Below are 14,176 nucleotides of genomic sequence, written 5' to 3' on the forward strand. Positions count from 1 at the left end.
GGCAGGGTGTTCTCTGTGAGGGGCCCAGAGTTTTGAAACTTGCACCCCTTCCTCACTCTGTCCATCAGAAGCTAGATGCGTTAACCTTCTAGGTATGCTGCAAAACCCATTTCCCTCCCCTCCCAGCTATATTAAGGGGCCTGATATTAGATCATCATTAGTAGACAGACAGACCAACTCTAAAAACAAACTAAAAATGACCACAGCAGCCTAGTATGAGATCAACTCACCCCTTCATCCCTGTATTTTCTAAAATATTTAGGTGTGAAGGGAAAAATCAGACGGCAAGTAGCAAGGGAGCTGGGTAGTGAAAGTTCACAGACAGAAGAAGGAAAAATTAACAAAGAGCAACTTGGAAAAATGCTGTGGGAAGCAGAATCATGTGGAGAGGGCTAGAAAGACACCTTTTGGGGGGAATGGGAAAAAAAACATAGCAGAAAGGTAGGAGATGAGGAAAATACTGGAGGAGCAGGGAAGACAGCAGGTGTGTGCAAGCCAGAGGTATATCCAGGGAAAAGAAGGTGGCAATAGGTATAGCAAAGATCCCCAAATTGTGAGGTGTGCCCCCCCCAAAATTGAGGGGCATGGAGAAACACTGGGGGAGGCACAGCTGGGGCCTGGGCCAGCCCTCCCAGGGGGGCAGGAAGGGAGCACTCCCCAGCTCCCCTCCTGGCCCCAGCCACCAGCCCCCTTACCCCTTGTCCATGTCCCCTGCTCCCGGCATGGACAGGGGTAAGCAGGGATGCAAGGTAAAACGTTTGGGGACCACTGGGATGTAGGGATAAGTAGTAATGGGTGTCACGCAGCTTAGTATGGGACACAGCTAAGAGAGCCAGTCTCACGTCAGACTGCCGGGAAACAGGGCACGTACCCCAAACTGTTGGAATATTCTCATAAGATTCCACCAAGTCAGTAATAAATGTGCGCTTCCAAAATACTATACTAGTATTATGAAACTACAGACCGTCCCTTTCAGGCCCTTTAGCTCCTGATGCACCATCCAGACAAACCAGACTTCTGTGATAAAAGCTTATTAAAACCAAAAATTAATTTAGGTTCTTTCAGTTCCAAAGAACCAGGTACACATCATTGGTGAAAATATACTTCAGATCTTAGCCAAAAACCATGCTGGTAGCCAGTCCCTTGGAAACTAAAAAGCTAAAGGTTTATTTATAAAAAAAAGGAAGAGTGTTATTAAGAAGTTAAAATAAATCACATACATTACAGTTGATTTCAGAGTTTGCAGATCTGCGTGATAGCAGTGATGTTAAATCTGCCAGTTTATAATAAGTCTCTGGTTCATCCAAAAGATTGGAGTCCAAGTGATAACTTAAATGTAGAGTCTTTCCATGAATCTTTTGGGGCATCCCAAGTAATTACTTGGGGATCTCCATCAACTTTCCCTGTTAAAGTTAAGCAGACTAGAAATGACAGGATAGTGCCTGAGGTTTTTCTTTCATAGCTGAAGCATGCTGCCAAGTGTCTTCAGCACGGCATGCCTCTGAAGATTCCTCTTTGCTGAGCCCAAGACCCACCCTTTGAAATTACCATTCTATTTCCTAGGCATACACAGGTAATCCAGCTACACTGATTTACATAAGGCAATTGATGGTTATTCATTATAGCAGGGATAGATAAGCTGAAGACAATATAGGTAATATTCATTAGATTAATGCAGTATATACTATTCACCTGAGGGAATTCTGCACCAAAAAAAAAAATTCTGCATAATTTTATTTGTCAATAAATAAATGCTGAGGCTCCAGCATGGCAGCAGGGAGCACAGGCCACCAGCTGAACGGAGGCGGGAGATCACCATGCAAGCGCCCCTCCCCCACCCACAACAGGGGACAGACTTGGCAGTGAGGCTGCAACAGTGCAAGGGCTGGGGCTGCCCCAGAAACACCTGCCCCCTGTGCCAGGTGCACCAAGATAGCAAGCGAGGAGGGCAGAGTCTCGCACGTACGCCCAGCTCTGGCCCCTGATACAGGTGTGGGGCAGGCAGGCTAAGGCCACCAGGGTCCAAGTGTGGAGGGGCTTAGTGTGGGGGGATCCAGGTGTGGGGTGAGAGGGTTCTGTATGGGGAAATCTGGGTGCGAGCAGCTCGGTAGTGGGTCTGGGTGCACAGGGGATCGTTGGGGGGTTCCGGGTGCAGGGGGAATGGGACTCTGCAGAGGGGTCCAGATAAAGGTGGTTGGAACTCAGCAGGGGGGGTCCAGGTGCTGGTTGGGTGTGGGGGGCTCAGCAGGGGATGGTCTGGATGCAGGGGTGGGGGTCCAGATGCAGAGGGAGGGACTCAGCTGGTGTCCGGATTCAGGGAGAGTGGGGGGTTGGGGACTTGGTGGGGGGTTCTGGGTATAGGGGGTCCGGATGCACAGGGGTTGGGCAGACAGTGGAGCCACTCCCCACCCAGTGACCCCGCCCCCATGGCTGAGGCGCAATGGAGGCAGGAAGTGGTGGGGGAGGAGTGCAGACATTCCTGCAGCTGGGAGAGGTTTCTGGGGGCCAGGTCTGATCTGGCCCCAACCACTCCTTGCAGGGGAAGAGGAAGGCCTGTCCTCCCCCTCCCCCAGCCCAGCCAGAACTAGCAGCTGAGCCCAGCACAGGATAGGAGCCACTGGAGCTTCCCCTGCCCCTCGGTGATTTAAATCTCCACCAGCTGCTCCAAACACCATGTCCATGCTGCCGGGGAGGGGTGACACACCACTCTTGTGGCGTCCCTTTGCTTCCCTGTCCTTTTTCTGTGGGGAAGCAAAGAAATCTGCAGGGGACAAGAATTCTGCCTGCGCGGATTGGCACAGAATTCCTCCAGGAGTACTATATACATCTTTGATCTTAAGGTTATTTAGAATTACAGGATATAGACAAACAAGCATACACACAGCATCTTCCTTGATTCCTTATCAACACAAATGAATGGGCCTCGCATATTATCCCCTTTAAGCATTTTTTGATGCCCATGCAAAAGTGAATTGTCCTGATTACAATTACAATGCCTCTCAATTTGCCTTTAAGGGTCACACATGGGTTACTTGGCTGCCAATTTTAACCTGCGCTGGTTTACTAACGTCACAGTGTGTAAATATGGAGGTAGACAGGACACACAGCAAAAGTAAGCAGCAGCAGCTGGCAGAGGAATAGAGCAGCAGGTCAGTTAGGAGGAAGCAGCAGAGGGCAAGCTGTGGAAGAAGTATCACAGGGTAAATGGGAAGGAAGGAAGATCTGCTGGCAGACAGGTGGAGAACACAGCAGGAAGTAAATGAGCAGTTAGGATGTCAGCTGGGAGGCAGTCTGGAAACTTGCATTTGTTAGTGGGGAGGTAACTGGAAGGGAGTAACCAGCTATGTAAGCAAAGACTGTCATCAACATAATAGCATGTCAAGGTGAAAGGATTAATCAGCCAATCAGAACATAGCAAAAAAAATCCTCTACAAAATTCAAGACACACTGTTTCTCAATGTAACTACACCAGGTGTTCTAGCAATCCTGTTGTGCATACTGACATGATGATCATGAGAAATTATGGGGCTACCAAGAGCAGGGGAAATCGTTTGGGCATCATGCATCCAATTTTTCAGTTGGAAATTACAAACCTGTCCTAACGATAAATTTAGTACTGGCAGCAGGTTTCCCCCCAATTTATTCACAAATGTTCCAAATACCTCCACAGGATAAGACAGTACTTGGAAAAGTATCTGTATAACAGTCTCTTATTTATTTAAAAACTACTTCTAAACTAGTTTTGTAAAATGTACAATAGTGAATTGAAGATTATGGTAGTTACAAAAGATGCATCGAAAATACTTTCACATAATATACATAATCTCCTACTTAACTAGCTAACTTCACTGTTCTTTTATAAATAAAAATATAAAAGCCTAATAATTCTAACCTCATCACTACCTACAATTGTTTTTCACATCATATTAAGCTCTCTCACTCAAAACCCGATAGTTTTAAAACATATGATCAATTTAAATGCTCAGTTTCTCTACTCATGCAAAAAAAAAAAAAAACAAAAAACACCACTATTACGTATCACATAATTCAAAACGTTTTTTTTCAAGCAATAAATCACAGCACTTTTGCATTCACTGTCTTAATCACCACATCTCTCACATGCAAACCACAACATAAATTACAAATGGCTTTGGGACCAGCATGGGACCCTGCCTAGAGCTCCGAGACTGGTGTGTAGCACAATTTTTTTTTATTCTGTCCATCTACCACACCCCTTTTCTGTATCAGAGCATCTGTGATCCTCCTCCTTTCACCCTTCCTTCCTCCTTACTGGCTCCAAATCCCCTTGCTTACTACCCTCATGACTCTAGAGTTCTCATTAGCTCCAGCTGCACCTCTTCCCCTCTCTGCCGGTGTGACATTATTGACATAACCTGCAACCACTGTTGTACAATATTTGCTGCAAATATAGTACATTGGTTGTCGTGTAAGGCAGTGTTTCTCAAAGACGGGGCGCCACTTGTTCAGGGAAAGCCCCTGGCGGTCCGGGCCGGTTTGTTTACCTGGCTCGTCTGCAGGTTCAGCCGATCATGGCTCCCACTGGTGCAGTTCGCCGCTCCAGGCCAATGGGGGCTGCGGGAAGGGCGGCCAGCACATCCCTCAGCCCATGCCGCTTCCCGCAGCCCCCATTGGCCTGGGACAGCAAACCAGTGGGAGCCGCAATCAGCCAAACCTGCGGACGTAGCAGGTAAACAAACCGGCCTGGCCCGCCAGGGGCTCTCTCTGAACAAGCGGTGGACCGGCTTTGAGAACCACTGGTGTAAGGTGTCTATGGGAAGGTTATGATTTGCTGGTTATGATTATGCTATCTGTATGCATGCATAAATTTTGTTGTTGAAGTTATGAATATTGGCTATATACTTGTATATCAATGTGTTTTAATTCTGAAGTAGCCTTAGTAAAGCATTTGGTCAGCTTCTCGAGAAAGGAATTTGCAAGTTAAGTGCCCAATCAAGAAACACTTAACAACGGACCTTGGGAGATTCCAATCCACATAAGAAGTCTTTGGGAGTACTGAATGACCCATCCCAGCTGTGGATGTACTCCAGAGACTTTATTTGAACCTGCAGTTTATTCTATCCCTGCTACAAGCCTGAACCAAAAACTTTGCCATTACTGTATGTAATTGATTCCATTTAACCAGTTCTAGCTCTCATCTATATCTTTTTCCTTCTATGAATAAACCTTTCGATTCTAAAGGATCGGCGACAGCGTGATTTGTGGGTAAGATCTGATTTGTATATTGACCTGGGTCTGGGGCTTGGTCCTTTGGGATCGAGAGAACCTTTTTTCTTTTACTGGGGTATTGGTTTTCATAACCATTTGTCCCCATAACGAGTGGCAGTGGTGGTGATACTGGGAAACTGGAGTGTGTAAGGGAATTGCTTGTGTGACTTACGGTTAGCCAGTGGGGTGAGACCAAAGTCCTCTCTGTCTGCTGGTTTTGTTTGCCTTGCTAGTAAAGGAACCCCAACCTTGGGCTGTAACTGCCCTGCTTTGAGCAATTTGTCCTGAATTGGCACTCTCAGTTGGGGCCCACCAGAACCAGCATCGTTACAGCCGGTCAGCACAAATCTAGGTCCCACATGCACATCCTCCTCATCACCCGACATTTGCCCCACTCCTAGCCCTGCTTCATCCTAACTCTCTCCACATCCACACCCATCCACACCACAGCCTCCCTGGTGCCACCATTCCTATCGTCCCCTGCATTACCCTCCTTCCCCACTACCTCCTCCATCCTTTCTCTTGTTGTGTCTGGAACTTCTACCCCACTTCTAAAGAGCACAGTCATCCATAATCTTTCATTGCTCATTCTCCCTAGCTCCTTGCTTTCATGGACACCTGGATTCCTTCATCTCACACTGCCTCTGCAGCTACCCTCTCTTATGGAGGCGTCTTCTCTTATACTCCCGCCCTGGATCAACTTGTCAATCAGGCTGATTACCAGGATCAAGCATCCACTCTAGTATTCTCCAGAAAGATCTTCCCAAAGTTACAGAAACATTGGTTCTGAGGAAGACAAGTGAATGCCTCACCTCCAATTTAAATACTCTGCATTGATGAGTGGAGAATATGGACCAATTATTACCAGAGAAACACTAATTAAAGCACAGTTCTGAAAAGAGGTATTAAACAGATTTAAATAATGCACAATATTATTTTCAATTTGATAGGAGAATTTGCACAGTTTTGGCCTTCTATCATATTCTCTCAAAGATTTCCTTTCCATCGAATCACAATAACTGGTATTAGAGAAATTACAGCTGCAGAATCTTTGGGTATTTTTACATAATCATTTGAGACTTTTTGGAGTATGTACTGCTTTGTCAGTTGCCTGTTCAGGCTGGACACCTTACACAGACACATACACTGCACATACTTGTATTATGTCTCCTAAGGCAGAGTGTAGCTAATTATGCCTTGGAAAGAGAGGATCTCGTATTTTTTTCTTCAACTGAATACAAAGCATTTGGGCCACTTCCATTACTAATTACATTATTTAAGAAGTATGGCAGTCCTGGGACTCTCAACTGGAATTCTTCTGCTAACAGGAGTTCAGTAATGTGTCATTCTTTTTCTTCCATTAAGAATGGCCTTATCTTCATTAAGCCTAATTTTATTAGTTACTATTATTAGATATAGAGCAAAAAAGTATGCATCCCTGAGAGTGGTATAATTTTCCCCCTTTTCCTTTCCTCTTCTAAAGAATAAGCTTAGCTTTATCACCTCATTTTCTGATAATGAAACCTCTTGGGCTTCCATGCCAGACAAGTCCTGAATTTTAGATGATACAGGCTGAAAGCTGTGATTTACATTAGCGAACAGAATCCATCCCTTCTATTTCTGCCTCTTTGCTAAGGGTAAACTCTTCTGCAGCTTCAAGCAGAGGCTGAACTGCTGTCCCTCATTAAGAATTCAGAACACCAGGTTTCCTAAAGCAGAGAAGCAAGTTCTTTAGAGAGCCTTGTAATGCTACTGAATTCTAGATACAACTGTAACAATCACCCTTCACCTTGATGTTTCCTATTTGATTCCAACAGCTCTCTTGGCACATGTGACCTGGGAGTAAACTAGATCCAGTTTCTTTCTCAATAAACACAGAAATATGTTTTATCTCATGCAGTGCTGTTTCTATAGGACACCCTAAAATAGTGATTCAGACTTTTCCATACCATAACCCCATTCTAACGGAAGACAACGGCAAGACTCTTCCCATCTAGTCAAAGAAAGATGGATGATCATATCCCCCACACCAGGCCTGGCTGCAGCCTACAAGTTGAGAACGGGTATCTGGGAGGTACTTGGAGAACAGCTACCTATTGTGATTGGGGTGGGGGTGGAGGGGGAGGGAAGAGAACCAAGTGGCTCAAATATCACATATCTCTTGTTACAAGAGTAAGAGTAGGCAGGCATTGCCAGTTTTCCACTCATTTTTGTGAAGGAAATCCTTACCATGAAGTTCTTCTCTCATTGGTTGTGCATTGGGAGAGAGATTACAAACTTTTCCTACTGATTTGAGCTGGATGTGTCATACACAAATCAAAAATTCATCATCTGCAGATGCCAAGAAGTTTCAATTTCTAAAATCAACTAGCATGAACAGATGGCCATTCAGATTGTTATGGGGATGGCAGTCTGTTTACTTCGTACATCAAATATAAGCAAAGTTTCCACTGCAAAACTATAGATAGTATTTAAGTTAAGTTGTCTTGTATTTTGTCACTTGGCCACAGCAGTCATTTCCAATAGTAAAACACAAAAAACTAAAAATAAAAAATTCACAGAAAAAAAAACAAACAAACAATAAAGAAATTCTGAATAGAAAAAAATGGCCTTTCCACTCCAAATATTCATGGCAATACATTTGATTATTTAGTTTGATAAAAAAAAAAAAAAGCTTGTTACTCTTTTTAACAGTATTAAATTTTGGTTAAATTTTTTTTTAGTATTGACAATAGGTTAACTCCCCTGCAGCGATTATTGAGAACCTTAGGAGGCAAGAAGGTGAGAAAGCATCAGGGAATCTCTTCTCTGGAGATCTCCAAAGACTTTAATACACTGGTGATGGGTAGATCCTGGCTTTGCACAAGGGAAGGGAAAATTTGTGGTGACAACCTATCGTTTCCAACATTAGTCACTTCCATGATAATAAAAAGAGGTCTTCTACACAGAATTCTTATTACAGAAGAGCATTATGATGTCAAGAGGTCAGAATAATTTTCCTTTTAAAAATTTCTACCAGAATTTTTAATCTTAATTTCAGAGACCCATAAATCAGGAAACACAAGATTTAAAGTTCCCATTAAAAATATTAACCTTGTGCTTAATCATATGTTATGTACTTAGAGTACAATTTTTACCCCTGTAACCTGTACCAAAATACTCCATATGTACAATTTGAGCAATTTAATATTGCAATGAGAACCTTGCCTTTGATGTAACATTAAGGTTATAAATAACACTCCAATGTAGACATTAAACACACACACACAAAAAAAGCACACCACACTACTTACACTGATGCAAGTATTCCCTATTTGATCCAAATTGGAGAAATTGTACAAGGATAACAATTTGTATTTCTGAAGGGTTTTCTTGGGAGCACAGAAGAGTAAAACATCCGCAAGTTTTCCCTCTTTTTCTAACCACACAAAATTACAAAATACTAACCGTATTTTTAAATACAATAAGGTAATTTTAACAATGGCAGGCAAAAATAGTAACCTCAGACAAGAATTAAAGAAGGGAAGAATAAAAGACTAGTATTACAGAGTGGAAGTAAAAGTTATTATGCTTGCTCTCACTAGGCTTTGTTACAATTTAAAAAAAAAAAAATGCATGCCAATATGGTCCATTAAATGCATCAGACAAACAAACATCTTCCCCCCCAAAGCAAAGAGAAAAACTGTAGTAAGGTAACACTTAGTATGCCCCCTTAAAGTGCATTTATGAATAATTTTAAATCTGAATTCTAGCCATATTCAAGCCAGTAAATGAAGACTAAACACCACCACAGAATTGCGTAAGGAGACAGTCAGCAGAACACAATGATTTTCCCACTATACTACAGGGCCTAAACGCCGTTCTACTCCTTCCAGAACACAGAATGGCCAAAGGCCACCTGTAATAGTGCCCAGAAGTCAAACCTTTTAGATGCATGAGAACCTCCAGGCAGGCAGCTCAATATTAGTCTATGGATTAGATCTGCAACTGGATCCATCTGGGTGCAAGGTGCCTATGAGTGGAGCCAGAAGTAGGATCTAGGTTTTAGGATTTAATGCAACTTCAATGGCCCTTGGAACAAGTCCGAAATACTGAGGGACAGAACTTTGAGTATTTTGCTAATATTCACCATTTCTATTGTTCCTGGATATGGTCAGTATTTCTCTACCTCTTCCCACTTTGTGTCTTGGTCAAATATGTAATCTTCTTAAGAAGATACTTACCCGCATTTAAAATACTGTACTCCTTCATGGCTGCCGTTATGCTTTCCTCTTTGAGGGTTGTCCCATTCTACTCCAAGCCAAAGTCCTTAAAAAATAATAATAATAATAATAATATATTGATTCAAAAATAGAAGTTTGGAATTCAGGCATTTTCTGCCCACTACATTTGATTCATTATGGGTATACAACCTCTCTCTATAGTACCAATTGTACCAATTTCCAATATAAAGTCCTACTTACAAGCCCACCTATAATTTTGGCATTCAAAAATTGATTTGGCCTGAAAGTTGCCACACTTACTTGGAAGGCAATGAAAAATGTTTCTGCAAAGTTCTTCCTTCTAGTTCTCAAAATGTATTGTTATTAATATTTTTAACAAAAACTATACTTTGGATGAGATTGTTAATGTGGAACTGTTAAAGGAATTCCTCTGAAAGGCTCAAGCGTCTGGAGAGAGAGAAAACAGGAGCAGGAAAAGGGGTCCAGGGCTATGCAGAGTCCTACAGAAAGGTAGGAGAGGGACTATAGTCTCTCCCAGGACCACAAATGGGGGTCTGTGCCAGCACAGAGAGAATCCTCAAACTTTACAAGTGCTAGGAAAATTATGCATCTATACCCTCTCTCCTGGGCTAATGAGTTACAAAGTCATTGACCTCGGAGTTTGTTTAGCCCAGGATGTTATTACCTCAATCAGAATCATAGAATATCAGGGTTGGAAGGGACCTCAGGAGGTCATCTAGTCCAAGCCCCTGGTCAAAGCAGGACCAATCCCCAAAGCATCCTCAAAATTAAAGTAATGTCAAAAAGTATTTTGTTTAGGAAATCACATACCGCAAAGCTCTAATAGAAAGTTCTGGAGACACCACGACACCACACACTTTTGTTGTTTGTGTAGGACATGAGAACTCCAAGAAACCTAATTTTAATCTATACGTTTATTGCAAGATATTCACCCTAGGCCTAAACTCCCTTTAAGCGGCAAGGCTGGGCAGCCGCCCAGCAGGTGATCAAGTGCCGCCACTTCTGGTGTAGCACTTTAGGTGCCCCTCCCATTGCCCCCCCATCTCCACAGAGCAGAGGTGGGGAGGCTTGACAGGGCTCAGGAAGGAGGAAGCTTGCTGGCAGCTGCTGCTGCGTTTCAACTGGTTGATCTACTTAAAAGGGCAGTGTACTTAAAATGGGGTCAGCATCCTTAAAGGGGCAACGCACATCTGTCTGTCTCTCTCTCACACACACACCCCGTATGTGTGTCTGTCTCACACACACACCCCGTATGTGTGTCTGTCTCACACACACAGTTTCACACTCACCTCCCAACACATACTTGCATTATTGTTCTTGTTACTTCTTGATACTTCTTTCAAAGTGTGTTATTTTAGTTTTTTGCCCGGTCTATGCATTTCATAATTTTTATTTCTCTCTTACGCTTAAATTTAATTCTTTCAGTAGTGAGTTCTAAAATACCTAACCTGTCCTGGCTGGAGTAATTATCCCTATGGTAACTTTTTAAAAATATATATTTATCTAGGTTTTTGGTTTCTACTGGGGTGCACATCCGCACATTACCTCGACATGGTGCACATAAAATTCATTCCGCACATGGATGGAAAAAATTAGAGGGAGCACTGCCCTAGGCCATCTCTTGTCCTCTCCCTTCAGCATTCCCTGGCTACCCCACCCACTGAGTATTTTCCAGGAGAGTAATGGGCCTCTCTCTAGTAGGGCTGCTATAAGTGGTATGCCCCAGATAGCATTTCTCCATATTAGAAGGTGTGGTGAAGCAAGAGATCCTGCAATAACATGACATTCCATTTAGGATAAGAAGGTCAGTACATGTAAAGGGATCACTATCCTAAGAATAAGATTGTTTGCTATACGGACGAGGCTTTTGGTCATTGGAATCAGTTTCTCCCCTTCCTAAAATACTGTTATGACTCCACCACATCATCAGTTATATTAAAAAAATAATTGCATTTCACTTTAGGTATTAGGAAACCATTGGAAGTTTTAGTACTGATGGGGCTGTACTGAAGCTAACTGTATTTTGCAAAGGTACCAGAGTTGCTCAATCTGCATCAATTAGTAAACAAAACAGACAGATAGTAAATGGCACTATGATCTGCAGCTAGTAGTTTCTCATGCAAAAGTTAACCTTTACATTTACAAAACATTAACTTTACCTGTTGTGGGAGGAACACTACCAGCATACCGCACAGTTGCATATTCTGTATCACACAGGATTCTTCGACCAAGCACATCAGCAGGCACACTACTAGTCATTGTGAGAAATCTGCAGTCCAAGGCAATTATTTATGGATCTGGGGAAAGGGAAACAACATTGTTGACAAATACACACAAGTGCTTTTAAGTTACAATTTTTGTGTTTGTTTTTCATTGTTCAAAATTTCCTCTTAGAGACAAGAAAATAAAATTCTTCCTCTGTCAATCTTATACCTTTCAGTCTGGCAAATACAGATTCTCCTCTGCATCTCACTCTGATTTTTCTGTTACTGTTGCTGGAATAGCTATGGAAGTGACACTTATTACTCAACAAGTTTTTTTTAGTCACAGGCATTTTCTTATTGTGGTTTATCGCCTAATTCTGCTTTTCTAAAGATCATCATGATGATTTTCACTCTTGAGTTTCACGCCTCCAGTAATGCAGAAAACTCCACCTAGTTTTTAAGATTGACCCTCTAATCCAGTGGTTTTCAACCTGGGGGTCCAAAGTCTGTGTCTAAGGGGTCCATGAAAAGTTGTTACCATAGAAGAGTGGTTTTCAACCTGTGAGCTGCAGAACACCCCTGGGAGTCCGCAGACTACGTCTAAGACTTCCAAAGGAGTCTGCACCTCGATTTGAAATATTTTAGGGGTCCACAAATGAAAAAAAGGTTGAAAACCATTCCTCTAATCTAGGGATTCTCAAACTTCATCGCACCCCCTTCTGACACCAAAAATTACTACATGACCCCAGAGGGGGGAATCAAAGCCTGAGACCGCCCGAGCCCCGTGCCCCAAAATGAGGGAGGGGGGCAAAGCCCCTCTGCAGGAGGGGCCAAAACTGAAGACCAAGGCTTCAGCCCCAGGCCAGGAGCCTGTAACCTAAGCCCTGCCACCCAAGGCTGAAGTCCAGAGGCTTCATGCCCAGGTGGTGGGGCTCAGGCTTCAGCCCTGGGCCTCAGCAAATCTAAGCCAGCTCTGGCAACCCCACTAAAACGGGATCATGACCCACTTTGGGGTCCCAACCCACAGTTAGGTGGTCTGCTGTGCAGCGGTTCTCAATCTCAAAGACTCTGCTTTGCTGTGCATGCCCCAGCCTCAGAGCGTTCCTGCTAACTAGTGCCTTTCAAGAACAGGAAGCAAGAGCCCCCCTAACTGCATATTTGAGAGTGAGACTCACGTCATATATGCTCAAAGAAGCAGAATCATAAGGGCAGGGAATTATCCTCTCCAAATATACAATCCGTGCAGAATTCCTAATAAACAGCGTTTACTATTGCACCATCCATTAAGAACAGAGCCAAAGCCAGGCAACTAACACAAAAGATATTTTCTTTTTCGTTTAATGGTGGATAAGATCTATAACCCCTGTAGCAGGGTTGAATACAGTAAACCTGACCAGTGTGTTCTGACAGACAATGAAACTCTCCAGAGCAGTGGTTCTCAACCTATTTACCTGTGGGCCATACATGCAGCTCTCCATGTGTTATGTGGGTCGCATCAACACTATGTCTATACCAGGGGTCGGCAATCTTTCAGAAGTGGTATGCCGAGTCTTCATTTATTCACTCTAATTTAAGGTTTCACATGCCAGTAATACATTTTAACATTTTTAAAAGGTTTCTCTCTCTAAGTCTATATAATATAACTAAACTATTGTTGTGTGTAAAGTAAACAAGGTTTTTAAAATGTTTAAGAGGCTTAATTTAAAATTAAATTAAAATGCAGATCTTATCAGTTTAGTGCAGTGGTTCTTAACCTGGGGTGCATGCACCCAGGGGGTGCGAGACCCCCTTTCTGGGGGTGCAAGACATGCGAGATTTTTTTAGAAGCTGGAGGTGGCTGCAGAGCGCTGGTCCTAGGCCAGGAGCAGAGCCCTAGGCTGGGTGCCGGTACCCCAGGGTGGCTGCAAAGCACACGGCCCAGGTCAAGAGCAGAGCCCTGGGCTGGCTGCCGGTACCCCAGGCTGGCAGCGGGCTGAGCAGGGCCAAAGGCCTGGACGCCGGCTGGCAAAGGGCCAGCGGCCAGGACCCCAGACCGAGGGTTCCGTTCACCCAGGCAGGCAGCGGACTAAGTGGGGCTGGCAGCCAGAACCCCGGCTGGCAGCAGCGTGCCAGTAAAAATCAGCTCACGTGCCACAGGTTGCCGACCCCTGATCTATACTATCTGTATGTCCCTGAGAATGTCACAGGGGCTGCAGCTGGGTGCTGATTGGGCTGTGGGTTGAGAACCACTGCTCCAGAAATTTAACCAGCTCTAGTGATGGCCATGCTAGGTGACAATCTTTGTATGGAGTGATGAGAGATCAGAGAGAGCTTGAACCGGAAGCAGGTTTTCCAGTTCTCCCTAGAGACCAAAACCAAACAAGGGCGCTTTGGAAGCTAGGCCCCCGTTGGGGCTAAGTCTCCGGGGCAGAGGCCGCCCTCCTTTGGAGGGAATGTGCCCGTCAAACTTCGGCTGCAGCAGGGAGGCCCCAGGGTCACCCC

The 14,176-nt window shown here is 43.9% G+C and overlaps 1 protein-coding gene across 2 annotated transcripts in view; it reads right to left on the reverse strand.

Moving 5' to 3' along the window:
• The window catches only part of TBCE (tubulin folding cofactor E), a 91,682-nt gene that overhangs the window by 46,398 nt on the left and 31,108 nt on the right, over positions 1–14,176 (reverse strand). For both annotated transcript variants that reach the window (XM_054022324.1, XM_054022323.1), the window contains exons 2-3: positions 11,651–11,788; positions 9,471–9,555 (exon numbers count right to left, since the gene is read on the reverse strand). In XM_054022324.1, the coding sequence (XP_053878299.1) occupies positions 9,471–9,555; positions 11,651–11,750 (185 nt within the window). In that variant the 5' untranslated portion in view covers positions 11,751–11,788. The remainder of the gene's footprint in view (positions 1–9,470; positions 9,556–11,650; positions 11,789–14,176) is intronic.

The sequence above is a fragment of the Malaclemys terrapin genome, chromosome 3, assembly GCF_027887155.1.
Source record: "Malaclemys terrapin pileata isolate rMalTer1 chromosome 3, rMalTer1.hap1, whole genome shotgun sequence".
Classification (NCBI taxonomy): domain Eukaryota; kingdom Metazoa; phylum Chordata; order Testudines; family Emydidae; genus Malaclemys; species Malaclemys terrapin.